The sequence below is a fragment of the Eleutherodactylus coqui genome, chromosome 1, assembly GCF_035609145.1.
Source record: "Eleutherodactylus coqui strain aEleCoq1 chromosome 1, aEleCoq1.hap1, whole genome shotgun sequence".
NCBI lineage: Eukaryota > Metazoa > Chordata > Amphibia > Anura > Eleutherodactylidae > Eleutherodactylus > Eleutherodactylus coqui.
The window spans coordinates 499,747,215-499,774,787 of record NC_089837.1 but is presented as its reverse complement, the minus strand read 5'-3'; the positions used below and the strand labels follow the sequence as shown (position 1 = coordinate 499,774,787).

General features: G+C 45.2%; 1 protein-coding gene across 2 annotated transcripts in view; it reads right to left on the bottom strand.

The window, feature by feature from the left end:
* NOX4 (NADPH oxidase 4) overlaps positions 1-27,573 on the bottom strand; it is a 176,707-nt gene that overhangs the window by 124,045 nt on the left and 25,089 nt on the right. Inside the window, exons 3-4 of one of the 2 annotated variants that reach the window (XM_066587077.1) lie at positions 9,839-9,949; positions 6,039-6,123 (exon numbers count right to left, since the gene is read on the bottom strand). In XM_066587077.1, the coding sequence (XP_066443174.1) occupies positions 6,039-6,123; positions 9,839-9,949 (196 nt within the window). The remainder of the gene's footprint in view (positions 1-6,038; positions 6,124-9,838; positions 9,950-27,573) is intronic. The other variant, XM_066587086.1, reaches the window with a different exon arrangement.

The following is a 27,573-nucleotide window of genomic DNA, read 5'->3' as shown; positions in this document are numbered from 1 at the left end:
CTTCCCATGAACCGCATCTTGTTTGCTGACTAAGAGGCCCAGCAGTGCAATAAATATAGTCAGGATTGTGTAGGAGTTGATAAGGGAAGCCTGGAACGGTCAGCCACTATTTTACATTGCATAGTATATATTATTACTCCTAGGAGGCCCAGCCTTTCAAAAACTTGCATATTCGAAACGTCTTTGGAAGCTAATGTGATAAACTGTCATCAAAGTGCAAAAATGGAGATGTAGAGGATGTGACCATAATGAAGAAGGACAAGAAACGATTAATCGGGAGATGGGAAAGGCAGGTTTAGGCTATAGGGATATACTCTATCCTACCAAAAGTGATTGGACACCTGAGCAAGAATCAGAACTAGTATTTATTTCCATATGTTACTACTTACTGGGGCTCCTTTGGCCCTAATTTCATCAGACACTCTCCACGGCATACTTCTACTAATATCTGATACACTTCAGCTGGTATTTCCCTGCATTCATCCTGCAAATGTCTGGAGTGTTCTCTCAAAGAAGATGGATGCTGTTCATATTTCCTGAACCTAAGTCCCAGTTTGTCCCAGAGATGTTTAGTGGGTTGAGGTCGGGACTCTGTGCAGTCGGTCCAATCATGGGACATCCATATCTTCAAACCAACATAAAACATTGGATCTGTGACAAGGCACGTTGTCTTGTTGGAAGTACAGCCGATCATTCCCAGAATATTACAACATTGTCGGCAGCACATTATTGTCTAGCGTATCGGGGTACAGCTCTATTTTCATGGTTCTCGTCACTACAACCAGCGGGCTGAGACCATGCCACGTAAGCCATCCCCAAACCATGATGGAACCTTGGTCATACTTAACTGTTAATCTGCTGTGAAGATGGAGTGGACTGATTTGTCACTCCATAAAATATTCTTCCATTGCTCAACTGTCAAATGACAATGCTCCTTGGAGACAGGCCAATGTGTTGCCCTTCATGATGGATGGCTTGTGTGCAGCGGTATAACCTGTATACACAATAGCATGCAGTTTCCAACCCCAACTATGTCTAACAACTCCAAGGTTCTGCATCTTATGTAGCGTGGTTAAGAACACGTGACATGATAATGAGACATGTTCCATTCTACTGATAGGAGGTTACAAATACTTTTGGTAGGACAGTGTGATACTTTTTTCATGTCATGCCTCACAGCACAAATGGAGCCAATCATGGTTCAAGATGCTTGATACAACTCTCTTGCGTGTGACACCTTTAAGTGAGCACACACATTTTGGTATCTCGCATTACTTCCACCCTTGGGACTATTACTACTCTGATGGGTGCACTACCTATCCAGCATCAGACAATGCACATGTTTTTCAACAGATTCTGCAAATTTTGATTGGTTTATAAAGCCACCCCGACTGCTTTCCCCAATGGCTAGAATAGAGAGAAAGAGGGATAGGGCAGATGCCTTATCATACTGTTTCCCCATAGTAATTGGCCCCATATATCCCTGTGAACCACTTCTCTCCACCTTCAAGACATATGGTCTTGTTTTACGGGGGATTTGAAGGATAGCCAGTGGTCAGTCACAATGGGCACCCTTCGCCACGTTCCACGATCATTGTAGCACGTATCATTGATTTTATCGCTTTGTTGCACAGTGCAGTGCTAGCGTGTAGAAGGATAATACCCTTGGCTCCCTTTTTTCAGTTGATTATTGTTTTATTATTATGCCGGTTTATGTTTCTGATAGGTCAGGTGACTGTAGTTGTTTTAGTGGAAATGGATGTTGCAAAAGATATATAAAGTAGACAGATGTGTTTCAACCAGTGAGAGATCCCAGTGGAAAAAGCAGTGGGAAAAGGTCAATCGCCCCATCATGGAGTAAGTATCAGAGTTCTAACAGGACTCGAAGAAGGGATTGAGAAAGGCATTATTCTGCGGTGTCCAAACACCCAAGAACCGCCTGCACGGTCCACTGTCTACAGTGAGTGACCAGCTGAATTTTGGACATACACGACCTGTGATTTAATTGAAGTTCCATTATTAAACTACCATTCTGTGGTAAAAGATGTGGTTTGGAAGTAAACAATATTAATCATTCGGGAGGCCTAGCCTTGTGGCTTGCAACCGCAACTTTTTTTTAGAAGGCACCACCAAGACCACCAGGAGTGGGCTCTTCCCGCAGCCGTCCTAAAGTAGCGATGCGGTCCCTAGAGCCCCCGGGTGAGATGCTGGCAACAGGTAAGGCCTTGGCTAGTGATCATCTTTCCATTTCTCCTCGTAAGTGGGGCCCCATGCATTAGAGGCCCTGTTAAAGGCGCACAACAGCAGGGTGTACAAGTTGCATCCTCTTCAACTGTCTCCTTAACTTCGGTTCCTCTAGTGTTCTGAGATACTGAAGTTGAGGAGATGCCATACTTAGCAATGAGGAGATGAAATCAATAATGCATGAGGTCCAGCAGGGGCAACAGAGACTATTATTCTAAGGGAGGGGGGAAGATGCACAGAGAGGCTATTATTAAGCCGGAGTGGGAGGATGCACAGGAGTATTATTATACCTGGTGGTGAGGACACACATAGGAGCTATTATTGTTACTAGAGGGGAGGACTCGCAGAAGAGCCAGTATTATTCTTAGGGGGGAGGGAATGCATGGACGAGCCATTATTACTCCTCGGGGGGACACAGAGGAGCCATTATTCCTATGGAGGCGCACAGAGGGACCATTATTATTCCTGGGGAGGTCACACAGAGAAGCCATTTTTATTCCTGTGGGGAAATACACAAAGGGCCACAGAGGGAAAAATGATACTTTGAGGGACCACTATTACTCTTTGGTGCAGGGGCATATAGAGGGACCATTATTACTTAAGGGGTATGAACAAGGGGACCACTATTACATTTTAGGAGCAAAGGAAGACCACGCTGACTTTATGGTTGCACAGAATAACCACTATAGGCGTGCCAGAGGGGGCTTATGATTTTGGAGCACAAAGTGGGTATTACTGGGTAATCTCACAAATAGGGGCAATAGGGAAGGCCAAGCCAAATCTAGTGGCCCAGAATGTATATTCCTGGCGCCTCTATAAATGTCATACAGGTAATGTCTTTTGTGTAGATGCACTGTGCAAACTGTCTAGTGTCTTGTTATGTGTACTGCACAGCTGCAGCAAATGAGAGGTTAAAGGAGATGTCCCGCGCCGAAACGGGTTTTTTTTTTTCTAAACCCCCCCCCCGTTCGGCGCGAGACAACCCCGATGCAGGGGTTAAAAAAACCACCCGCACAGCGCTTACCTGAATCCCGGCGGTCCGGCGTCTTCATACTCACCTGCTGAAGATGGCCGCCGGGATCCTCTGTCTTCATGGACCGCAGGGCTTCTGTGCGGTCCATTGCCGATTCCAGCCTCCTGATTGGCTGGAATCGGCACGTGACGGGGCGGAGCTACACGGAGCCTGCATTCTGCACGAGCGGCTCCATAGAAGATTGCAGAAGACCCGGACTGCGCAAGCGCGGCTAATTTGGCCATCGGAGGGCGAAAATTAGTCGGCACCATGGAGACGAGGACGCCAGCAACGGAGCAGGTAAGTATAAAACTTTTTATAACTTCTGTATGGCTCATAATTAATGCACAATGTACATTACAAAGTGCATTATTATGGCCATACAGAAGTGTATAGACCCACTTGCTGCCTCGGGACATCTCCTTTAATGTCTGCATGAGACTGGGAGATCTCTGCATATGTATCAATATTTGTCTAGTCCCGTGTTTTTTGTTTTTTTTTTGTAAATCAGTTTTTATTGAGTTTTCTTTTACATTCAAAACAAGCAGTAAACATATGAAATGACGTAGCCGGATTTCTGTGCTGCACTTAAAGAAGACATTTAGAAGCGGACCTAACCAGAGTATATTTCTGGACATAAATCTTTTTCGTGGTAAGTAAATCTCAAGTAAGGTCAGCAAGTGCATAGGCTAAGATGCAAACCCAAATATGAAGTAAACAACTGACAAACTTTAAAAGAAGAGAAGAAAGAAAGAAAGTGAAGAGGGGCAGGAGGGGGTAGGGGTGAAGGAGTGGGGGGGGGGGAGGGGCTTTTAAGATCATCTTCCGAATACCAGGCGATGAACCAGCTAGTTGTAGAAAACCCGCGTGTCACTGCTCAAACATGTTCAGGGACCTCACACTCAGCCATGGGTTTCATATCTGGAGGAATTTCTCATGAGTATGCTGCTTATTCCAACTGGGGAGTTCTTCTAAATTATAAAGCATATCTACCTTCTCCTTCCATTGACCCAATCTGGGTGGGGTTTTTTGCTGCCAGAGCAAAGGAATTAAGACTTTTGCTGTGTCCACTAGTAAGGCAATCAGCCTATTCTTCAGGGGGTGGAAGGAAGTGGATGGTTTCCATAAGAAAATTATCTCTGGCGACAGCGAGAAGTTTGGAGAAATTTTTTGAAGTACTTTCTCTACTCCATTCCAAAAGGGTGTCAGGGTTCTGCATTCCCACCATATGTGGAGGAAGGAGCCTACTTGATTATCGCATCTCCAGCATCTTCCATGAGGTGCTAATTTGTAGGCAAATAGCCATTGAGGAGTTTTATACCATCTAACTAAGATTTTATAGTGGGATTCCTGTGAGAGGACACATGGTGAGAGGCCAAAGGATGTGTTTAGTATTAGTTAGTATCATTCTCTGAAAGATGCATACCTAGTTCTTTCTCCCAGGAAATCAGGAATGTAGGTTTGACCCCTGATTGGGTTGAGATAAATTGCTTACGAAGGTAGGCAAGTTTCCTAGCTTTATAGTTTGTCTCTTTCGCGTTTTTTTCAAAAGGAGTCAGGGGTGTGGTAGACTTGTATGTTTCTCTAAAGTCTCTGAACACCTTGATTACTGAAGCCCTGGGAAGAAATGATAAATTATGTAACGGGAGCAAAGACTGAAGAATGTTCTCCGGAGCTATGTGGGCTACCATTTGGAGGTCTCTTACTGAGATGACGGTTTCGGTGCTAGGTTATCGGCTAGACTGTCCCACACTTCACAGGGGCCTCTGAGAAGGAGGCTGAATTTTTTGGATCTATAATTTTTTTTTGTTAGGGAACCATAGCTCTTCCAACGCAGAGTCCCCTCCAGTAGTCACATGTTTTGTGTAGTCAATAAGTATGAGTGTTTTGGGTGTGGTAGAGAGTCAGCCAGTCTGTAATCTTCTACGGTTAAGAGTGGAGTGGAGTACCGGTAACATGGGGGTACCTTCAACCCTCATGTGGTGAAGAGATGGTCCTGAGGGTCCATATACCGTGAATGAAAGAAAGCGAAAGAAGCAAGAGAGAGTATGAGAGTGAGTATGTGAGAAGTGAGAAGGCTGAGATCACTGTGCAGAGGTACTATACCCAAGAATGTCTGTGGAGTGACCCTACCCCTATCCTCCTCTGGAGAGTTCCACTACCAGGAGTGGTTCCTGTCAGATAACTGAGACTGCAGGACCTGTATTATCCTCTGTTTCCTCCCTGACCTCCAATTGGCTGTTTTGCCTGCACGGCCATCTTTTGCATTTGTGCCTTGTATCACGTTTATCAAGTCAAGTTTTGCCAGGCCCTGACTGTTCCCAGGGACCTGAGGTAAATTACACAGTCCGCGATTCCTTTATTTACCACTGAGGGTCATTCCAGTGGGTAACGGAACGGTGGCGTCACCCGTGACAATGTTATCTCCTGTTCTTATGTTTATTGGCCATTCCTCTCCTAGGGGTGTCTGAAAGAGGTCCAGCGCTGCTCCAGACGAGGCTGCATGTGTCCCTCCGGGAGGGAGCCTGTTAGGTGCCACTATTACAAGTGACCACTCTACTCTCCCAGCTCCTCCACGTATGCCCTGTGTCCTGAGTTACCCTACGGGATGCTGCACAAACATTTTCACCAGGACCCGTGAGCCTTTTGCTATGTTCCTGAGGATTGCTTTTAGGTAACTTATGTCTAGGGTCAAATTTAGATTGTACGTGAACATAAAGGGATTTCCTGTATCGATGAAGTAAGAACAAAAACAACAACCATATTATTAAGGTTACTGTACCTGAAAAGACACATATGGTGATGCCACAAGCTGCGTGAAATGATTTGTACTTATGCAGAAGCCTTCTGGTCTTCCTGCTTATGATCTGTATATAAAAATAAAATATACAAATTTAAAATATCCAGATGATGGCAGCGACAGATGAGTTACTATGGTAACGCTAGAGTTCAGCTCAAAACTCGTATCAAGCATACAGATGTAGCAGAGCCGAGTCTGTTATCACAATGCGTTATTTTCTATAGGATGGCAGGAAAACCCAATGCATCAGAAACAATTAGATGACATATGATGTGGGGTCCACATCGGCTCTTCGGTGAATTGGATTCGGTATATTGCCCTAGTTCTGTATCTAAATACCTTGGCAAGGAAAAATGGCTTGTTTGCACCACTTCTGCATCAACCTCTGGGGTACATATTCCCCAACTTGCCACACCTTGTAGAAAATATCACTAACTGGATAATAAACTTGGGATTCCTGTGAAATGCAATACAAGTATGCAATTTAACTATTCTTCAGAAGCAAGAAAGCTGTCTCTGTAAGATCAACTAAAGGTAGAAAAGAGAAACTAATTTGCATATGTCTTCCCATGAAGCATTGTTCACATGATTCCATAGCTCAACTGGACCTCCTCAATGAGAACCAGTCCACCCCCTCAGAGATACATTATTCAAGTACGCCTATCAGGCATTCGCTACTAGAGACCTGTAAGATGACATTTGTGCAAATGTATGATGTTGAGTTTCATGGAAAGAATAAGAATGGTGTTACGGCAAAAATATATGGCCGTTTAGGGAAAGCTGAGTGTACCTTGTGAATGACGTCATATGACCCATGCTACGGCGATAGCCTGCTGAGGGACAGCAGAGTGTACCCTGCGACTGAAGTCCAGGTGGCCCGTGCAGTAGGGCTGCCACACCTCGACTTCAGTACGTCATATGACGGAGGAATTAAATGACAGAGCCCACACAGTTATGGATTCATCAAGGAATTCCCACCCAATCGATGTCAGGCTTCTTTATTTATAGCTCCCTTACATTGGGGTGCCACAACATCATTGGTCAATTAACTATGCAAGTTTATTGGTTAGTTTCCAATCCAACACCCTTCTTCGTCCATTGGTTACATCTCATTATTCTAAGAAATATCATAGTTTTTGGTCCGTTTCTCAATCCGACCTTTGATTGGTTAATTCTTAGACATCACATGGCATTCATTGGATACATTCTGACTCTTCATTTGCATACCTTCCAGAAACTATTAAGTCACAGTAAATAACCTCTTGATGGAGTGCTGGGAGCTCAAAGTTCTTATCTTATCTCAGCATATGGTTCCCTTAGCTAAGAATATGGTCACGCGATTTGTTCAATACATTTCAGGATGATTCTGTGGCGTAATATTTCAAATATCCCTTATATACATATATCTATATACATATAGGCATACACACATGCATGTACACACACACACATATATATATATATATATATATATATACATATACATATACATATACATACACACTCATATATATCCAGTTCATGATTACTTTTATAACTTTGTTACATCATTCCATCGAAATAAAGGACAAGGACAAGACAACAGCAACGAACAAAACCCAACACACGTGCTCATAGGTGTCACAGTGTTACCACACGGGAAGTTTTCAGAGTGAGACTAGATTCATACGTCTCGGATATAGCTGCATAAATCTCGTACTATATACTATGTACTATATCTCGTGCTGTAAAAACTTCCCGTAAGAGAGACCGATATTTCAAATTGTATCCCGTATAGATCTGGGGTGTTGTAGTGTGATCGTTTTGGGGTCACACCTCAACGCAGTCTATTATCCCAGTCTATTTTTTGGTTTGGTTGAGCACTTTAGTTTATTGATTCAATTTGATGGACTGACCAAACACTTTTTTCACAGTTCATATAAGACTTAGCCTAAATGAGCAAATAGTTCCACACCCTAATGGGTAGATATAATCAACAACTAGATCAATTCAGGATTCAAGGACCCTCGACTTTTCAAGAACCAGGTGGTCAATAGTCTAAGATGTATTCATAGGTCTGTCCGTACAGGAACTTGGCAGACATATGACTGATGACATCAAGATAGATTTATCTAGATAATTGATTCTTTAATAAATGAATGAAGATAGTTACTAATATATCCTGATCTTGGTGGATAAAGGATTTGAGAACTCAGGAATGGGTGAGTGAGAGCTGCCTCTGATTGGTGAGGCTGTGACCAATCAGAGGCAGCTCATTCAGCAGGCGGGGATTTAAAATCCCTGCCTGCTGAATACTACACAGAGGAGTTCAGGAGAACTGCCGGCCGGATGCGGCTGAACTCCGGCTGCAAGAAAAAGGTGAGTATACTTTTTTTTTTTATATACATTTTAGGATGTTTTTCAGGGAAGGGCTTATATTTTTAAGCCCTTCCCGAAAATTCATCCCGCGCTCGCCGGCAGCCCATTGCTTTCAATGGAGTCGGCTGTATTGCCGGCTCCATTGAATTCAATGGGCGAACATCGTTCTCCTCTGCCACAGCTGTGGCAGAGGATAGCGGGCAGTGCTGGGCCGTTTCGCCGAAAACGCTGCTAGCTGCAGATTTTTCAGCGAATCGTCGGCCCCGGTCACGCAATTTGCGGATGCGCATCCGTTATGCGATCCGCAAATTGCGGGAAAAAACGCCCGTGTGACCGAGGCCTAAGGGTGTGGTAATTTTGCTATGTCTTTCAAGGTATCAAAGGATAACATGAAGCTTCAGTCTCAAAAAAGACTATGAAAATGTAATATTTTAGAGAAGAGGAGACTTATTAGCTGTCTACAAATATCTGAAGGGCTGTCACAATGCAGAGGGATCAGCCCTATTCTCATCTGCACAAGGAAAGACTAGAAGCAATGGGATGAAACTGATAGGGAGGAGACACAGATTAGATATTAGACAGTGAGGGGGATCAATGAGTGGAACAGGTTGCCATGGAAGGTGGTGAGTTCTCCTTCAATGGAAGTGTTCAAACAAAGGCTGGACAGACATCTGTCTGGGATGATTTAGTGAATCCTGCACTGAGCAGGGGGGTGGACTAGATGACCCTGGAGGTCCCTTCCAACTCTACTAGTCTATGATTCTATGAATATGAGAGCAAACTAGAAAAAAACAAAAAGACTTCACTATGGCTGCCCAATTTTTGGTTCATCTTCAACTTTTCATAACTTTTTGAAGTAGACTCAATCTTGTTGGAAGACGTACTATGTGATTGAAAATTGGAGAGCCATGGCAGCTATGCAAGATCAGTTTTAGGAAAGAAATTGACAATTTGTGATTGCCATCAAAAATATCAAAAAGCCTGACAGAAACCCACAACCCAATTGTGAATAAAGGCTTTTTCATACCAGATGATCGAATAAGAACAATTCCTAGAAACGTTCTTTTACCCTATCATCAGGCCATTCGTTGGATGATCACATCTTCAATGTGGCAGAAAAAATTATCTTTATCAACAGCTCATGTCCTTGTGTGCATGGGGGATGTTCGGCCAACAAAAATTATGAAGCTCCATGGGAAGACAAATGATTGCAGGAATGATTGTTCATCACCTAATAGAGTCTTCATTAGTCTGTGCATAGGCCCGGTAGATAAGTGCCAATTTCGTTGATCGGCAATCGGTTTTTTATCCTTTCATGGAAAAGGCCCCTAAGATAAAGATGTAAGTAGCACCACAAATCATCTACTTATGCAGTTACAAGTCATAACAGTGAAGAACAGTATAGAGTTATATAGTGTACTCACTCTTTTCGAGGTACGGACCACAGCGAGCATAGACCGGCACATCGGCAACAGAACCAAACTGCAGTTGAAGTTGAGGACGGAGGCCGAAGCTCTGCTTATACACAATCCTAACTGGACAAACAGAGCAAGCATCAGAGTCAAGTAGGATCAATAATTGGGCAACAGATTTAGGTAACCAATGCATGTTGACTGAATGGTGAGCACTGCCGAATGACATGAGTTTGAATCTGAGCAGACCAGAAAGACGGTATGTTAAAGGGGTTGTCCCGCGGCAGCAAGTGGGTCTATACACTTCTGTATGGCCATATTAATGCACTTTGTAATGTACATTGTGCATTAATTATGAGCCATACAGAAGTTATAAAACGTTTTTTACTTACCTGCTCCGTTGCTGGCGTCCTCGTCTCCATGGTTTTGGACTAATTTTCGGCCTCTGATGGCCAAATTAGCCGCGCTTGCGCAGTCTGGGTCTTCTGCTTTCTTCAATGGAGCCTCTCGTGCAGGATGCCGGCTCCGTGTAGCTCCGCCCCGTCACGTGCCGATTCCAGCCAATCAGGAGGCTTGAATCGGCAATGGACCGCACAGAAGAGCTGCGGTCCACGGAGGAAGAGGATCCCGGCGGCCATCTTCACCGGTAAGTATAGAAGTCACCGGAGCGCGGGGATTCAGGTAAGCGCTCCGGTAAGCTTTCTTTAGGTCCCTGCATCGGGGTTGTCTCGCGCCGAACGGGAAGGGGGGGGTTGAAAAAAAAAAAAACCCGTTTCGGCGCGGGACAACCCCTTTAAGGCCATGGAAGTAAAACTGAAAATCCGGAAGAGGGTAAATAAGGCCATGAAGAGCATCCTATCTGTGATATGTTCTCAAGTTTAAATAATGATGGGAAGACAGAGGTAAATAGACAAATTACCCTACCTGATATTCACTCTTGCTCTTTGATATTTTCCGAGACTGGAACAAGTTATGCTCATGAGTTTTACATATCTCCAGTCAAGGAGAACTTGACGAGCAATTGTTAACTTTTAAAGGATCTTCTCTTCCTGGAGTTTAATTATGTTTGGGAATGCGAGTCTGTCAAACCGACATTGTGGAACGCGAGTTACTGACCCACCGCCGAGAATAAACATACCATTGTAATGCTGATCCTGTGAATATTGCACACGGCGGAGGAGAATCTTTATTACTTTGTTGTCAACAGCTTTTAATTTCAAGAAAGTGTTTGGGCTTTTAAAGATTTCTCAAGTGAAATATTACTCATATTATTGACTGCGTCTTTTTGTTTTCGGGCTTTTAAAAAGTTGGAAACAGCCAAGATATCCGCTCCATATTACATCTACACTGAATGGTTACTGTATTAGAGACTCACCTTTGGTAGAGCGTTGGACATCCTTTGACCTTTAGGCCTCATGTCCACGGGCAAAAGAAGAATTAAAATCGGATTTTAACTCTTCTCCTGCCCGCGGATCTGCACCCCATAGGGATGCATTGACCACCCGCGGGTAGATAAATACCCGCGGATGGTCAATAAAAGTGATTTTTTTTTTAAAAATGGAGCATGAAAAAATCTGGACCATGCTCCATTTTCGTGCGGGTCTCCCGCGGGGACGGCTCCCGCGGGCTTCTATTGAAGCCTATGGAAGCCGTCCGGATCCGCGGGAGACCAAAATCGGAATTTACTCACCTGCTCCAGATCTTCTCTTCTTTGCGGCTTCATCTTCTCTCCGTCGCGGCCGGATCTTTTTTCTTTGGGCCGGCACATGCGCGCGGCACGCAACCGACGTGCCCTGCGGATCCGCCGGGCCGAAGAAAGAAGATCCGGCCGCGACGGAGAGAAGATGAAGCCTCGGCGAAGGGAAGATCCGGAGCGGGCGAGTGGTAAGTTAATTCTTATTTTTATGCCTCATGTCCGCGGGGCAGGAGGGACCCGCTACGGATTCTACATGGAGAATCCGTAGCAGGCCTGATTTTCCCCGTGGACATGAGGCCTTAGAACTGCAGCAATTCGCCAAGATTCCACTAGGTGTTGAAATGGTTCTACAGGAATACTAGCTCATATGGGCAGGAGAACTTTTTGCAATTGTCACAAATTAGATAGAGGTAGTGACATGCTCTGAACAGCTGACAGGAAGGGGTCATCGATTCATGCCGCTTACATCAAATTCTGACTGTCCCATCAGCATGATGCAACAGCAATCTGGATTCATCTGACTAAGCAATGTTCTTTCACCACTTAGTGATCTCGTTTTTGCACTCTTTAGCCTCCTAAAGTCTCATTTTTCCGTTGTTCTTAGTCAGTGGCACTAGAACTAGTCATCTGCTGTTATAGCCCATCTGTGATAAGAAATACAGAGCTGTATTTTTGGCCACAATTGCAGCACCAGTGTTGTATTTCACTGCAATTTGCTTGATTTTGCACTTCCTGTTCAGCAGAACAATTCTTGACATCCCCCTCTGACCCCTTTCATCGACATGTTGTTTATGTCCACGGGATCCCCTCTCACTAGATGTTCTTTCTCAATTATATCACTCTTGAAATACTCTGCACACCACTACACAAGAAATCCCCATTGCTGAGGTCAAGGTTGGCAGTGAAGTGCTGGCCCCGGCTAGTCTAGCCCCGATGACCAGAAGTAACTCAGATCACTTGATTTTCCAATCTAATGTGGATTCACACTGAAACTGATCCACGGGGAACTTGTCACAGGATTTTATGCTGCACTCCAGAGTCACGGCTTTAATTTCCATACAGGGAAGATCCATTCGGGAAAGGGTGAGAGTCTCTAATGAAGTGGCCATTTAAACTATATATCTCAAATCTCTATTTCATACCTTTATTTTGATGGTCATCTATCAACAAGATCACAGTGTTATCGTAATGAGAGCCATGGAGTGGGACGCAGGTTTAGCAGAAGAGGCGGCTTGATGGGGGTTTAAAAAGGAAAGGGAGCAACGGGGGTTAAGGGGTTTGTTAGGAGGAAAGGAGAAAGGCTTATGTGTGCAGGGGGTACTGTAGCTTTAAGAGGAGAGTTTAGTATGGGTGCTTTGGAGGGATGCAAGTGGTTGGGGTTTGGGAATGATTTATAAACGTAGGAGAGGTGAGGAGAGCACATTTAAGGCATCAAGAAGAGTTGTTCTACTCATCCACCCAATTCTTAGTGATAGTTGAATATTGAGTTACGTTTTTGGGTTGATGTAGCGAATTAGGTATTATTCATTTGGGCGGGAAATCATCCTCGGAGGTAATAATATTGGGAGTCAGTTTATTACTTATAGAAATTGGATTGTAAAATATCAGTTGTATTTGGGGGCAGCTGTGCTTGGGCCTCTTGGTGGTGGTTCCGGGCCTCAGGAGTTACATGCAGGCAGGGCGACATTGCTCAGGATGGGTACCTTTAGGTCAGGTGGTTGCCAAGGCTAAAGGAGTTTGGGCGTGCTACGGGTATGGTGGAATAAGCATCTAAGATACCAGAGTTGCCTCCAGGAACTCTTCCTAAACTTCATGTTTCTTGAGGAATGATTATTTCTATGTTACTATATACAGTATTATCTAATAAGCTATTGAATTCTACTGCGTAATGATTGTTTGAGAGTTGACTTAATAAACGGTCGCTGCTGCGGCCTTATCGATCAACTAAGGCGTCGGTGTCCAAGAGGAAAAGGGTTGGGCGCTCAGGCTGTGGTTTGGATATCAAGGCGGGTATAGCAGAGTTATGTAGTCGCACGGAGTGATGAAGCTAGCAGCAGCAGCGTGCAACATTAGAGGTTTTATGGATAATGCAAAGTAAGATAATAACACTTTACATAGAAATGCACAATTCAGAAGGTACAGCCAGCTCTACAGAAATTATTGATCCCTCCTAAAGCAAATGATATCTCATCTTCCCACCCCATACGTCGTAGCACAGTCATGCATGTTCTTCCATGATGTCAACGGCTAATAACACAGTCATTGGCTTCCAAGAAACGCGGCTCTATAATCAATCACAACCTACTCTGGAAAATCACTGTTTGAGTTTCCTGTGTGACAAGGACAAGGATCAATTAGGAAGAATCAAGTATAAAGGCTTTGTAATCTGAAGTCACTGGTTTATGGGGCGCAACAAGACTTCAAATGGAACAATCTAATAAAATGTTTGTCTTTTACAAATGGGAAGAATTCTGTTGTTCTCCTGAAAAATAGACATTCGGGGCCAGTTATTTAGACCAGTATGTCATATGCCGGTCTAAGTAAACTCCACACTGGTGTTACTGTGATAACTGTATTAAGAGGCACAAGACTCCTAATATGTTTGTCCCATCTGCTAGCACCTCTGTGTGACCATCCAGCCGACAGATACCACTGCCTTACAAGTGTGTTATTTTACATATTAGGTTACATCGATGTGTAAGGGGCTTAGATGAGGTTTCCCTTGGATGGTATAAGGGCAACCTCTACATCACTGCATTTTGTGTATTCCTCTATGGAGAGTTGGCTGCAGAGATCAGTTGGGAGGTCTGGAGGACTTGGGATGATAGAGAGGTGCACGGAATCGAGGTGTTCAGGCAGCGCTCTCCCTCTGTGAACCTTTTACATGCTGCATGTAACACTGATCCCCGCTGTTGCAGTGGGAGGCCAGCTGTCAATCACACCTGGCTCCTGCTGCGGATGGCGTGAGTTCAGCTTCTAAGCCCATGCCATCCATAGGATGTAACTGGAACCCCATCTCACCCAGGGCGTAAATGTTCGCCCTAAGGCAGAAAAGGGTTAAATAAGTAGAAAACTGATAGATTGGAGTGTGACTTCAGGATCAGACTACGGATGGGATTTGTTTGTAGTCTGTTACCATAGAGACACAAGTCTGCATAGGGGCTGTGTAGACTAGATGGTAGGAGATTTTTAGTCAAATCTATTTGTAAAGTGGAATATTTTTTCAGGACTCCCTTCTCTAGTGGAATATACTTTCAGTGCTTGAATTACAGATGACTGCTGCGTAGTACAATGGAGAGTAAATAAAGTATCACACATTTCACCAATTTCCTTTTTTTTTTTCATAGGACAAATCTCCATAAATCAATTTCCCGAGGATCATACTCGATCATCACTGCTTCTATGGACGCAGGACTAAAGGGTTGACCAGGACTTTAACCATTGATGACCCGTCCTCAGGATAGGTCATCAATAGTTGATTGGCAGGGGTCTACTGCTTGGCATCCCCACTAATGAGCTGATCGCTGGGCTAACTGTCAGTGCAGACAGTGATGGAAGCAGATAGTGCTGTCAACATTGCAGCGGCCTGATTTAGTACTGCAGGCACAGCCCCCATTGGGAGCTGTGCCTGTACCAACAAACCAGGCTGTTGCACTATAGACAGCACTGCTTCTAGCAATATCTGCACGGACAACGTTGCGAGGAATTAGCCGATTGTGGGGATCTCCGGCAGATCAACTATTGATGACCTATCCTGAGGACAAGAGTGGTAAAAGTCCTGGAAAGCCCTTTAATCTGTGAAAATCCATACTGTCGTTAAACAGTTCACAAAGTATTGATTTTTGCTCACATATCTGGGATTACAGGTCTCTGGGCCAGATTTTGTCATCAGACTATTTCTGTAGCTAGGTATTAAATCATGATGAAAACTGTAATGGGAAGATGCAGATACATAGTTTGCAGCTTCTGCGCCTCAGTGTGAAATCGGTAATGGCGCTATCACACACATTGGAATATTTTGCGAAGGTCGGCACCAAAATCCACATGTCCAATGTGGGGATTCTACCAGCAAATCCATGTTCATATCCTCATTCACACATGAAGATTTTGGAGGGAATTTTGACAGCTGATTGTTGCACAATGTCCTGAGAAATATTCCAGTGTGTGAAAGCGGCCTCAGGGTACGTTCATACATGACGAAAATGTGAGTCAGGTGAGAAACATCAGAGAACAGACAGAACACCAAGCTGGAGTGGCAGTGTTAGGGTCTGAAGAATTTTTTTGTGGCACTCCCTGGGCCGCTCATCCATGTGGAAGGCATCCTGAACCAATTTGGTTATGAACCCATCCTTGCAAATTCCGTACCCCCATACATGCTGTTTGCCTTCCCCAGGTCAGATGGGATATTCCAGCAAGACAATGCGATATGTCACATGGCTAAAAATGTCCGACATTGGTTGGAAGAGCGTGTTTAAGACTACCAAACACCTCGCTGACCCCCTAATTCCACAGACTTGAACGCAATTAAGCATCCATAGGACCACCTTGTCTTGTTTACTCTATGGATCCCCCATGCACCCTCCGGCAACTGTGGGATCCACTACAGTCAGTACGGCCCCAGATACCCGAGACCAGCTACCAGCACCTTATTGAGTCACTCCCAGCCCATTTAGCTGCTATCTGTGTGGCACACGACCGTTACTCTGCATATTAGCTGATGGTCATAATAATGTGACCCAATTCTGTATATTCAAGACCCAAAAAAAGGTAAAAGTTTTTAAAGAAAAGATACATTGTGAATGTCCCTCAGAGGTCTTAAAGGGGTTGTCCCGCGCCGAAACGGGTTTTTTTTTTTTTTCAACCCCCCCCCCCCGTTCGGCGCGAGACAACCCCGATGCAGGGACGTACAGAAAGCTTACCGGAGCGCTTACCTTAATCCCCGCGCTCCGGTGACTTCTATACTTACCTGTGAAGATGGCCGCCGGAATCCTCTTCCTCCGTGGACCGCAGCTCTTCTGTGCGGTCCATTGCCGATTCCAGCCTCCTGATTGGCTGGAATCGGCACGTGACGGGGCGGAGCTACACGGAGCCGGCATCCTGCACGAAAGGCTCCATAGAAGAAAGCAGAAGACCCGGACTGCGCAAGCGCGGCTAATTTGGCCATCGGAGGGCGAAAATTAGTCGGCACCATGGAGACGAGGACGCCAGCAACGGAGCAGGTAAGTAAAAAACTTTTTATAACTTCTGTATGGCTCATAATTAATGCACAATGTATATTACAAAGTGCATTAATATGGCCATACAGAAGTGTATAGACCCACTTGCTGCCGCGGGACAACCCCTTTAAGTGACGTCATGGGGAACACAAAGGTGGAAAAAGAGTTACAAAAACAAGTTAAAAAAAATTACGCAATAAAATCAAAATATGTTTAAAAGAAAAAAAACGAGCCCCCACCAACATAAACCTAAACCATCGCCATATCTGCCTCGTAATACGAGTCTATACAAATCATATTTCACAACAAAATGGCAAACCCCTTCCTGCACTTTATTTTAACATAAATATAATAATTTTAAAAACTGAAAACATTTCTGTGAATAAAATTAAAAATTATTGATATATGTGCGGAAAAAAAACAAAAGCAAGAATAATTTGAATAATTCTATGAATAAATGCCTTCATAGCCAGTTTGTCAAAATGCGGTATAGTGTAATACTGTAATATTACATTATACTGTATGAGCAATCAAACGATCCCAAGTTCAGGTCCTCTGTAGGGCCTGAAAAAAAAAAAAGTTTAAAAAGTTTTTCTTTAATTATTTGAAAAAAATAAAAGGAAGGAAAAGTTAAGAAAAAAACCTTTTCTCATATAGGTTAAATATAAATAAAAGCATATTTTGTATCACCGCGTCCATAAAAGTCTGATCAGTAACACATAATTTATCCCAAGGGATAAACAGACAAGCGCCAGAATTGCGCTTTTTGCGTCATGCTGTCTTCAAGACAGAAATGTAGTAAAAGTGATTAAAAAGTCACACAAATTCCAAAATGGTACCAATAGAAACTACAGGATGTGCCACAAAAAATGAGCCCTCATACAACTATATCGACAGAGGAATAAAAACTGTACGGCTGTCAGAAGATGGCGGCAGGAAATAATTTTATTTTTTTATATTTGTATTTTTTTTCAATTAGTACAGCAAAATCGTACTGTCCCGCTGAATAAAGCTATCATGTCGAAGACCTGCACATTTCACTCCACATAGAAATTTTTTTAAGTCTCCCAGTAAATAATCATGTGGTAAATTAAATAGTACCGATGAAAATACAACTCGTCCCATAAAAAATAAGCCCTCATGTAACTAAGTAAGTGGAAAAAATAAAAAAGTTAGGATTTTTTTGAAAGTGAGGAGGAAAAACCACAAATGAAAAAGAGGGCAGTGTCTGTAAGGGGTTAAAGGTTCTTTTGTAACGGTTACCATGGTTGCGTGAGATAAAAATGGATTGCAATCACGTTAAGCAAGTGCAGCCCGTTGTTTTTATTCTCACCCACTGACTTGGATGGGCGATTTTCGTTCGAAAATTGCCGCAAAATGGGACCTGCTGAAATGTATTTTAATTTTTTTGCTGAGACTATAAAATAAAACGTGTGAATAAAACCATTTATAATAAATCTGCTTGATTTTTGTTCAATTTTGGTCCAATATTTTTGGTCTGAAAATCAGACAGAAAAATTCTTTGTGTGAATACATCCTAAAGTTTAAAATGCGTCAAGTTTCTCAAACGTCGCGGAATGTTTATAAACTTGTTGTCTCTCTAAATACGTCTAGAGACGTGGGGTCACTTTGTACGCCGACCGGCTGCTGGACGGAGAGGATGAACAGCGGTTGTTTTTGGTGCAAACAATAGTAAATCTGTCTACATTGTTTTGCGCCTCCAAACAGGCGCCACCGATGCCAGAATTGTGGTTACTATTTGGTTTTATTTTTAAAACCTCTCATTTTAAAGGCGAGAGTTCCGTAGCCACACATGTCAAGCGGCAGTACGTTGCATAAAAGTTGCGAGACAAAAAAAGTTGCGTGACTTGTCTGTGACTCGCTGCTGCATGACTGTTTCAGAGTTGTGATTTGGCTGTTAAAAAGTAGCCAAACTCCAGGAGAGTTGTAGTCACTCCCAACTTACATTCACGTATGTAGTGGAAAAAGTGGCATACGATTTGCAACCAGAGTTGGATTTTCTGCGACTGTTGTGTTGCACATTACAATGCAACACCATTGACAAATTCTAAAAAGACATTGCGCTTTACACATGGCGCTGTGTAGTGCCAGTCTAATTCCTCTTTATCTCCATGATCTGTGCCGGTTGTCAGTGAGCAGGACGATTCCAAACCAGCAAGGCCACACCCGACCTCTCTTCGCCCATGTGAAGCAGAATCGGACACCGTTTGTACCACGCAAGGCAGCAACTATCAAAGACTGGGATGGCAAATTACTACAAGAAGATCAAATTAAGCATAGGTGGCGAGAATATACAGCAGAGCTGTATGCAGGTGATCGAAAAGACAACTCGTTGCATCAAGTAGAACAAGAACAGAACATTCTGGAGGCAGAAGTCACATGGGCCCTGAAACAACTACCAAACATGGAAGCTCTGGACATTGATTACATACCGGCCGAACTGCTCAAACAAGTGACAGTCAAGATCCTAACCGACCTATGTCAAAAGATCTGGAGCTCCAAATTGTGGCCCAAAGATGGGACAAGATCTGTCTTCATCACACTTCCAAAAAAAAAATTGATGCTCGAGAATGTTCCATTTACCGCCTATCGCCCTCATACCTCATGCTAGCAAAATTCTTTTAAAGTTCATAGACAAACGCATCGCAACAATTGTTGAACTGGAACTGCTGGCTTCTGCAAAGGTCGTAGCACCAGAGACCAAAACGTGAACATGCGCTGGATCATGGAGAAGACCCAGGAGTATCACAAGGACTTGTACATGTGTTTCATCGACTACAGCAAGGCATTTGATTGTGTCGAACATGACAAGCTTTGGAAGTGTCTGAAGCAGATGGGCGTCCCAGAACATACTGGACAGCTTATACGGGCGCTTTACAACAACCAATAAGCAACAGTCAGGACTGTTTATGGAAACACGGATTGGTTGGGAATCGAGAAAGGCATCCGGCAAGGCTGCATTCTATCACCAGTCCTTTTCAGTCTGTACGCAGAAACGATCGTGAGGTGATACAAGTTGGACAAATCAGAAATCGGAGTCAAACATCAGTGGCAGAAATGTCAACAACCTCCGATATGCAGATGACACCACCCTGCTTGCGGAAAGTGAAAGGGACCTGGAGTACCTTATCCCAAGGGTGCAAAAGGAAAGCAAACCCATGGGACTGTACCTCTGTAGTGACCCAGTACTTTATCCTGGTCCCCTCCATAAATGTCATACATGTATGTCCTATGTTGATGCACTGTGCAAAGCTGGCTTGTCATTTCCAGTATGTATGTTGCACTGGTGCAGAGCTTGAGAGGTTAATGTCTGCAAAAATCCAAAGCCTACATGTAAATGTATCAAGTCTGTCATGTCATGTGGTATGAGAGGAGGTTATAGAAGTGAGTGCCTGAGAGCGGGAAAAGGTTGATGTTTTCAGGAGTGTTGCTGTTCAGAAGGTCCAGGTAAATGGGGGCACTTTCAGCCCTCATATGCTGAAACATGGAAGAGGAGAAGAGATTGCTTGCGAGCTGGATGGAAGAAGAGTGAGCCCCTGGAAAGAGAGAGAGAGCATCTGTAAATTCTAATCTTTGTTTATGCAAGACCAGTGTAGAGGTACTTTCTCTTCTTCTTTTTCCTACGCAGCCATCTGAAGTCTGGATCACCGCGTAGAGGTACAACCTTTCTTTGTCACATCCACGTGTCTCCAAGGCTAGGTGGAGGTACTACGAGTCAATAATCTCTGTTCACTCATGTGCATCTTTAAGTCTAGAAGAGCCATGTGGAAGTTAATAATCTTTGAAGTCTGTTCAACTACCCGCACTGTGAAGACTTTTATTGAACTGCCTTGTATTGTTTCATTTATTATTATTCAAGTAAAGTTAATACTGGGCTCTGACCGATCCCAGAGACCCGTGGTACTAAAGAACTGTCTGTGGCTGCATTTCTTATCCGCCGAGGGTCATACTGGCATATACAGGAACGGTGGCATCACTCGTGACAACTACAACCCCTGTACTCCAGTTTGGTGGGCATTCCCTATCCTAGGGGTAACCGAGGTGGACTGCAGTGATACTCTGGCCTTGACTGCATGTGTTCCCTCTGGGAAGGAGCATGGTGGCAAGTCAGCACTCTACCCTCCTAGCTCCCCACGTATCTCAAGTGTCCGAGGTCTCCCTATGGGGTGCTGCACCTCAACAGCAAGGAGACGAAAGTCATGACCACGGTAGGTAATGGTACAGAGAACATAATTAACAACAAAAAGTTGAGTCAGTCCAAGATTTCCTCTTCCTCGGATCCAAAATCGATTGCAACGGGGCAATCTGGACCTGAGATCAAGAGATGGATCACACTTGGTAGGAATGCAATGCAAGAAATGGAAAGATCTGGAAAAGCAAGGATATTAGCATTGCAACAAAAGCCAGACTGGTCAATCCAATCGTCTTTCCCATAACGATTTATGGTTGCGAAAGTTGGACGCTCAGGAAAACAGGCAGAAGGAAAATTAATGCATATGTACTATGGTGCTGTAGGACAATGCTACGGATACCTTGGACTGCCATGACAATGAACAAGGTAGTGTTAGATTCCGTCAAACAGACAATATCACTAGAGGGCAAAATCATCAAACAGCGTCTCTCTTTTTGGTCATGTAATGTGCACTAACTCACTGGAAACAGTACTGATGCTCGGTAAGGTCAGTGTGAAGAGCAGATCAGGATGACAAAGAACGAGATGGCGAGTTACAATCAAGGCCACCACCAACATGTCAATGGCGGAACTGAAAGAAGCCGTGAAAGACAGGAACGCGTGGAGAACATTGATCCATGGAGTGACCAAGGGTCGGATGCGACTGAACAGATAATCATCATCATCATGATTTACAAAGGACAAGCACTAGACATAACACAATGTATCAGTTTTGCCCAATGTTGCTTTTAGGCATTATTCACATCTTCGTCGGAAGCTCCGTTCAGAGCCTCCAGCGCAAATCCGGGATGAAATGCCGAATAATAAATTCATGCATGCAGGACTTTATCATCCAGTAAAAATACTAGACAGGTGCAGGAACCAAATGGACTCATTATAGTCAATGGGGTCCGTTCAGCACAGTTTGGTTCCATTATAAGATGGATCCATTCATCCAGGGAATTCCATTTTCCTGCTCCCATGAAAGTGGACTCTCTGGCGCAGGCATGAATTTAGCCTTATTGGCACGTCTTGGGGACAAACTATGATAAGTATTACAGAAGTAAGAATGAATCAACCGGATGTGTCCTATGGAGCGTCTACATCCTGGTTCCACATGGGAACACATGCTTGAAAGTGAAGTAGTGCCCGGTTCTAGCTCACAAGAATGCCACTTACCAGTTCTGAAAAACTGGACACAAGTTATCAATCCCATGCAGAATCAGGGTGACATGAAGGTGGCGCCACATACGGACCTGACAACGGTGTGACTATTGCTGGGCACAAGGCGGGATTTACTGAAGACTCGCAACCCTCCGATAGTCTGTAGCAGCAGTGCTCCGCAGCAGAGGCGCCGCATGTATTAGGAGGCGCACTTCTTTTAAGGAATCTGGCGCATCTCTGGCCAGAAAAGCAAATTCATACCAACTGAGAGCCGCCATAGATTTAACCCCTTAGTGACCAGCCTATATTGCGCCTTGAGGACCAAGCGCTTTTCATCGTCACATTGCAAGAGCCATAACTTGTAGACATAGTCGCATGAGGACTTGTGTTTTGGGGGACAAGTTGTATTTTTTAATGGCACCACTTTGCGATACATGAAATATATTCTATAACTTTTATTCCATTTTTTGGGGATGAATAGATGGGAAAAGGTCCACATTCTGGGAAAAATTCTGCCATTGTTTTGGGGTTTTGTTTTTACAGTGTTCACCCTCTGGTAAAAAATAACACAATATCTTTCTTCTCTGGATCGGCATGATTACTGCGATTATTAGGTTCAGGCTGGATTCACAAGGGCGTATACCGACTGGGTTTTCACGCCCGGCCAATATACGCTGCCCCTCTGATGCATTGGTTTACAATGCATCAGTGCAGAGGGGAGTATTTCCACGGCGTAAAAGCACCTTGCCGGCCAAGATTTTTGGCCGGGTGCTTTTACACCAGCGACTGCATAGACTCCTATGGGAGCCTATGAGAGCTGCCAGAGAAGGGAGGTGGGAGGGAGTTTAGCAGCGTGACTGCTAAACTCCCACCCACTTCTTTGCTCCTCTCTGCCCCTTTCCGGCTGTTTGCAAAGGGAGGGACAAGTCAAAACTAAGCTCCGCCCCTCCCCTCCCATTGCTGGCTGCAACAAGGGGTGTAAAAGGGGTGGGAGTTTAGTACACTAGCTCCTGCCCCATCCAACCTCCTCACCTTGCAGAGAGCTGGTAAGGGGGAGAACAGTTTAGCCAATGGCATTGCAGGCTTGGCTTATATGCAGTCTGAACGGGCGCACAAACATTAGCTTTGTGTGCCAATGGCCGTTTGTATAAGCCCTTAGGGCCCCTACTCAAATGTGTTTTTTTTAATGCTGCGATATCTAAGCGTTTTTTTTACGCGAATGCCAAAGGGACTTTCTAATGTTTAAAAAAGCATTGCAAGTTTGTTCTTTGCGATTTTGTACAATGCGTTTTTAACATTGGAAAGTCCTATTGACAATCGCGTTAAACGCATGTGGGTAGGAGCCCTCAGGGCTATGGTCCACGGCCGGGTTTCTGCTGCGTCTATTAGGCAGGTAGGTCCTAATAGTTACATAGCAGACATGGGGGCCTTTGTCAGGCTGCCATTGGAATCCATTGTAACCTTGAGATTGCACTGCAGAGTGCTGATAGGTGACAGAAAGAGCCCCCCGCCATCTAATTGCATGCTGCAGTAGCTATTAATTGTGGCATATAAGGGGTTAAACTGTCAGGATATGAGGTTTCTCCTCTCCTGGCAGTTAGAGCAGGAGCCTAATCAGCTAAGCCATCGCCTTAAAAAGTCGTATGTGTAAGTAAAAAGGGGTAATGGTGGTCACTAAGGGGTTAAAGGGGTGGTCTCGCGAAACCAAGTGTGGTTAAGCACTTCTGTATGGCCATATTAATGCACTTTGTAATATACATCGTGCATTAAATATGAGCCATACAGAAGTTATTCACTTACCTGCTCCGTTGCTAGCGTCCTCGTCTCCATGGTTCCGTCTAAATTCGCCGGCAGCTTGCTTTTTTAGACGCGCTTGCGCAGTCCGGTCTTCTCCATTCAGCACGAGCCGCTTCAGTGTGCTCCCCGCTACAGCTCTTCTGCGCATGCGCAGACGAGCTGTCACTGCTCGGGAGCGCGCTGGAGCGGCCATTCTGTACCTTCCTCTGTTAGAGGAAGGTGCAGAAACTGGAGCTGCCCAGCGGAGAAGCCCAGCCCAGCCCAGCAGCCCCGAGAAGCGTCCCAGGTAAGTGATGGGTCGGGGGGGGGGGGGGGCTGCCGCTGCGCCGGGGGAACTAGCGCTGCGTCGGGGGAACTAGCGCTGCGCCGGGGGGGGCTGTCGCTGCGCCGGGGGGGCTGCCGATGTGATGGGGGAACTAGCGCTAGGCCGGGCGGGGCTGTCGCTGCGCCGGGGGGCTGCCGATGTGATGGGGGAACTAGCGCTAGGCCGGGGGGGGGGCTGTCGCTGCGCCGGGGGGGCTGCCGATGTGATGGGGGAACTAGCGCTAGGCCGGGGGGGGCTGTCGCTGCGCCGGGGGGGCTGCCGATGTGATGGGGGAACTAGCGCTAGGCCGGGGGGGGCTGTCGCTGCGCCGGGGGGGCTGCCGATGTGATGGGGGAACTAGCGCTAGGCCGGGGGGGGCTGTCGCTGCGCCGGGGGGGCTGCCGATGTGATGGGGGAACTAGCGCTAGGCCGGGGGGGGGCTGTCGCTGCGCCGGGGGGGCTGCCGCTGTGATGGGGGAACTAGCGCTAGGCCGGGGGGGGGCTGTCGCTGCGCCGGGGGGGCTGCTGCTGTGATGGGGGGGGCTGTCGCTGCGCCGGGGGGGCTGTCGCTGGGGGGGGGGGGGGGCTGCGCCGGTTACCTTCTGCCTGGCGGTGGGTGACTGGTCGGCGGCTGCGGGGCGTCCGGTCGGCGGCTGCTTGGCGTCCGGTTGCCATGGAGACACAGCTGGCAGCGTCTCGGGAGCGCGCACGTCGGGCTGCAGCGAGCGACGGGGAAAGAGCCGGCGGCCATCTTGGGGAAACTTTTATAAGTTGCTGAAACGCTGGAACGGTAAGTAGAAACCAGCTAGGAAAGTCATTTACAGGGGTAATTAGTAATGTATGTTTAATTAGGGGGACTGGGCAAAAAAAAAAAATCACTGCTTCCTCGAGACATCTCATTTAAGCTATAAACACTAGTCAATAATGAAAATGTTTCCAAATTAAAAAATAGTCAATTCTTCTCGATGTCAAAAAAATGAATATTACATCTACGAGGATTATCTAAAAATTATTGGCAACACTGCGCTACATTTGCAGTGTAAGGCCCCATTCACGTGGATGATGCGTCTCTACGCCGGCCGCATCGCAGCTGAAAATCTCATCAATGACCAATAGTTGCGATCGAGTCCTGAGATTAATTAGTGTTTTCTCGTCCATTCACACGGGCGCATTGTGTGAAAAATACGCTGCAGAGCGAAATTCTGTCGGGCAGCAGTAATCCTTGTAATGACTTCTAATGCTTAAATATAGTTTGTTGTCTTCTTTCCCGAGCGCCGGACGCAGGTAAACTCCCTCCCCTTTTTTAAAACTCCCATAGGAGTCTATGGGAGCCTCAAGCATTTTTCATACAAAGATAGGTCACGCCCTATCTTTTGACGCAGCATGAAAATTCAGCTACCGAAAACGGTTGCCGATTTTTATGTTTTGAGGTTACGATTTTTTCACATGCCCGAAAATTGCCCAACATTTTATAAATGGCCGCATAAAAATGCTTGTGTGAATGAGGCCTAATAGTTCGAGAAAATGGGGTGTATAACCTAAAAATATAGGTAATGAGGGTTATCTGTAGTATCGATCATTCTTCTTCCGCCAACTGGAAGGTGTCAGCACCCGTCAAACGACGCCAACTCACCATGTAACGCCCTATGTTAATGTTCTCTCGACGTGAACAGACTTAGTTCGTCAAAATTCAGGTTGCTCGTGGTAGGAACGCATAAACATGTTACTATGGCCTTCAAGAAGTATGTGGCGAACAGGTACTACCATACTGGAGTGTGGAGAGATGGGTAGAGGCATTTAAGGAAGGATGTAAGCGTGTCGAACTGGTCAGAAGCTGTGTCGTGTCTCCTTAAGGAGAGCACCCAGAAAGGGGGTGGGGACACCTGAAAGCTAAGTTATAAGGCAATGCTCCTCTGGGAAATTTATGCAAATTAGAAAGATGGAAAAATCCTATAGGACACTCATGCTATTCTTGTGCGATATATCTGTGAATCTTTATGCTGTCTATAACAGGAGATAATCCAGGAGAACATCTATGTGACATATGGATGATCTTTGTGCGACATTTACGCAATTTTTGTGGAATACTTTTGTGGTACGTTTGTCATATTTATGATCTTCTGCAATGCTTATGCGATTTTTGTAGGATATCTAGGCAATAATTTTTGTGATATTTCTGCGAATATGTATGCGGTTTACAACAGGTGATAATCCATCTAAGACACTAATGTGAACTGTGTGCATGTTTTTCCATTTACACTAAGCTAAAGTAGATTCTATTTACCTTCATGCACTGAAATCTGAGAGCAATGTGTGTCTGTATAGGGTATAGGCTCAGGGCGGTGGTAGAAGGTGTGTGCATAGCTAATGGGATAGTGACCTCTTTGAAGTGGGGCAGGCATTTGGCTTTAAAGGCTTTTAAGTTTGTATGTGATAGTGCTGTTAGGCTGTGAGAAAGGCCTTTTAATCGCCCGAAACGCGTCCAGCGGTTCTATCTGTGTCCCACCATGTAATAGGAGAAAATAATAAAGGAAGAAAAATCTTTTTAGCACTGAGAAACCCGGCTTACGTATTTATCCTGGAACGGGCAAATTTGTGGTGGCCACAGACAAATCTCACATTGCTCATGGCCGCCTGCTGCTGGAAGAAGACTGATGAAGGATCGGTGAAGATTTGGCTGTGGAGATAAACATTTCATCCAAATCTGTGCTTACAACTCTGACAATACACCTGAAAATGTATAAAGGCGCTGGCAGATGGGTTCCACATAACCTTTACGAGGTTCAAGCTTGGCAATGAATGGAAGTGTCTATGGCCCATCTGGCTTGATATGAAAGAGGAGGACAACCTATTCTGAGATGCATTCTCCCAATTGATGAGTTATGGCCCCCGAGCTATGAGTCAGAGTTGAAACGACACGAGAAACCTGAATTTTCGTTAAAGAAATCTGCTCATGTTGAGAGAACATTAGGTTATAGAGCGGTAATTGGTGAGATGGCGTCATGTGATGGATTCTAACACCCTCCGGTTGGTGAAGAAGTATGAACGATACTATAGATAAGGCCGTCTGCACACGGGCAGAAATCCTGAGGCGGGATTTCTGCCACTGAAAGCCTGCATAGGAGTGCATTACAATACGTACTCCTATGCAGACAGCCACGGTTTGGCCGCGCGAAATCTCACGCGGCAAACAAACCGCGGCTTCGGTCTGCGCATGCGCCGGCTGCCCGGCAGCCGGCACATGAAAGAGCCGGGGCCACCAGGCGCAGGTGAGTACGCGCTCGTCCCTGCAGGCGCTCGGGTCGGGTCCCGCGGCGAGAATTCTCGCCGCCGGATCCGACCCGCTCGTCTGCAGGCGGCCTAACACTCATGACCTCT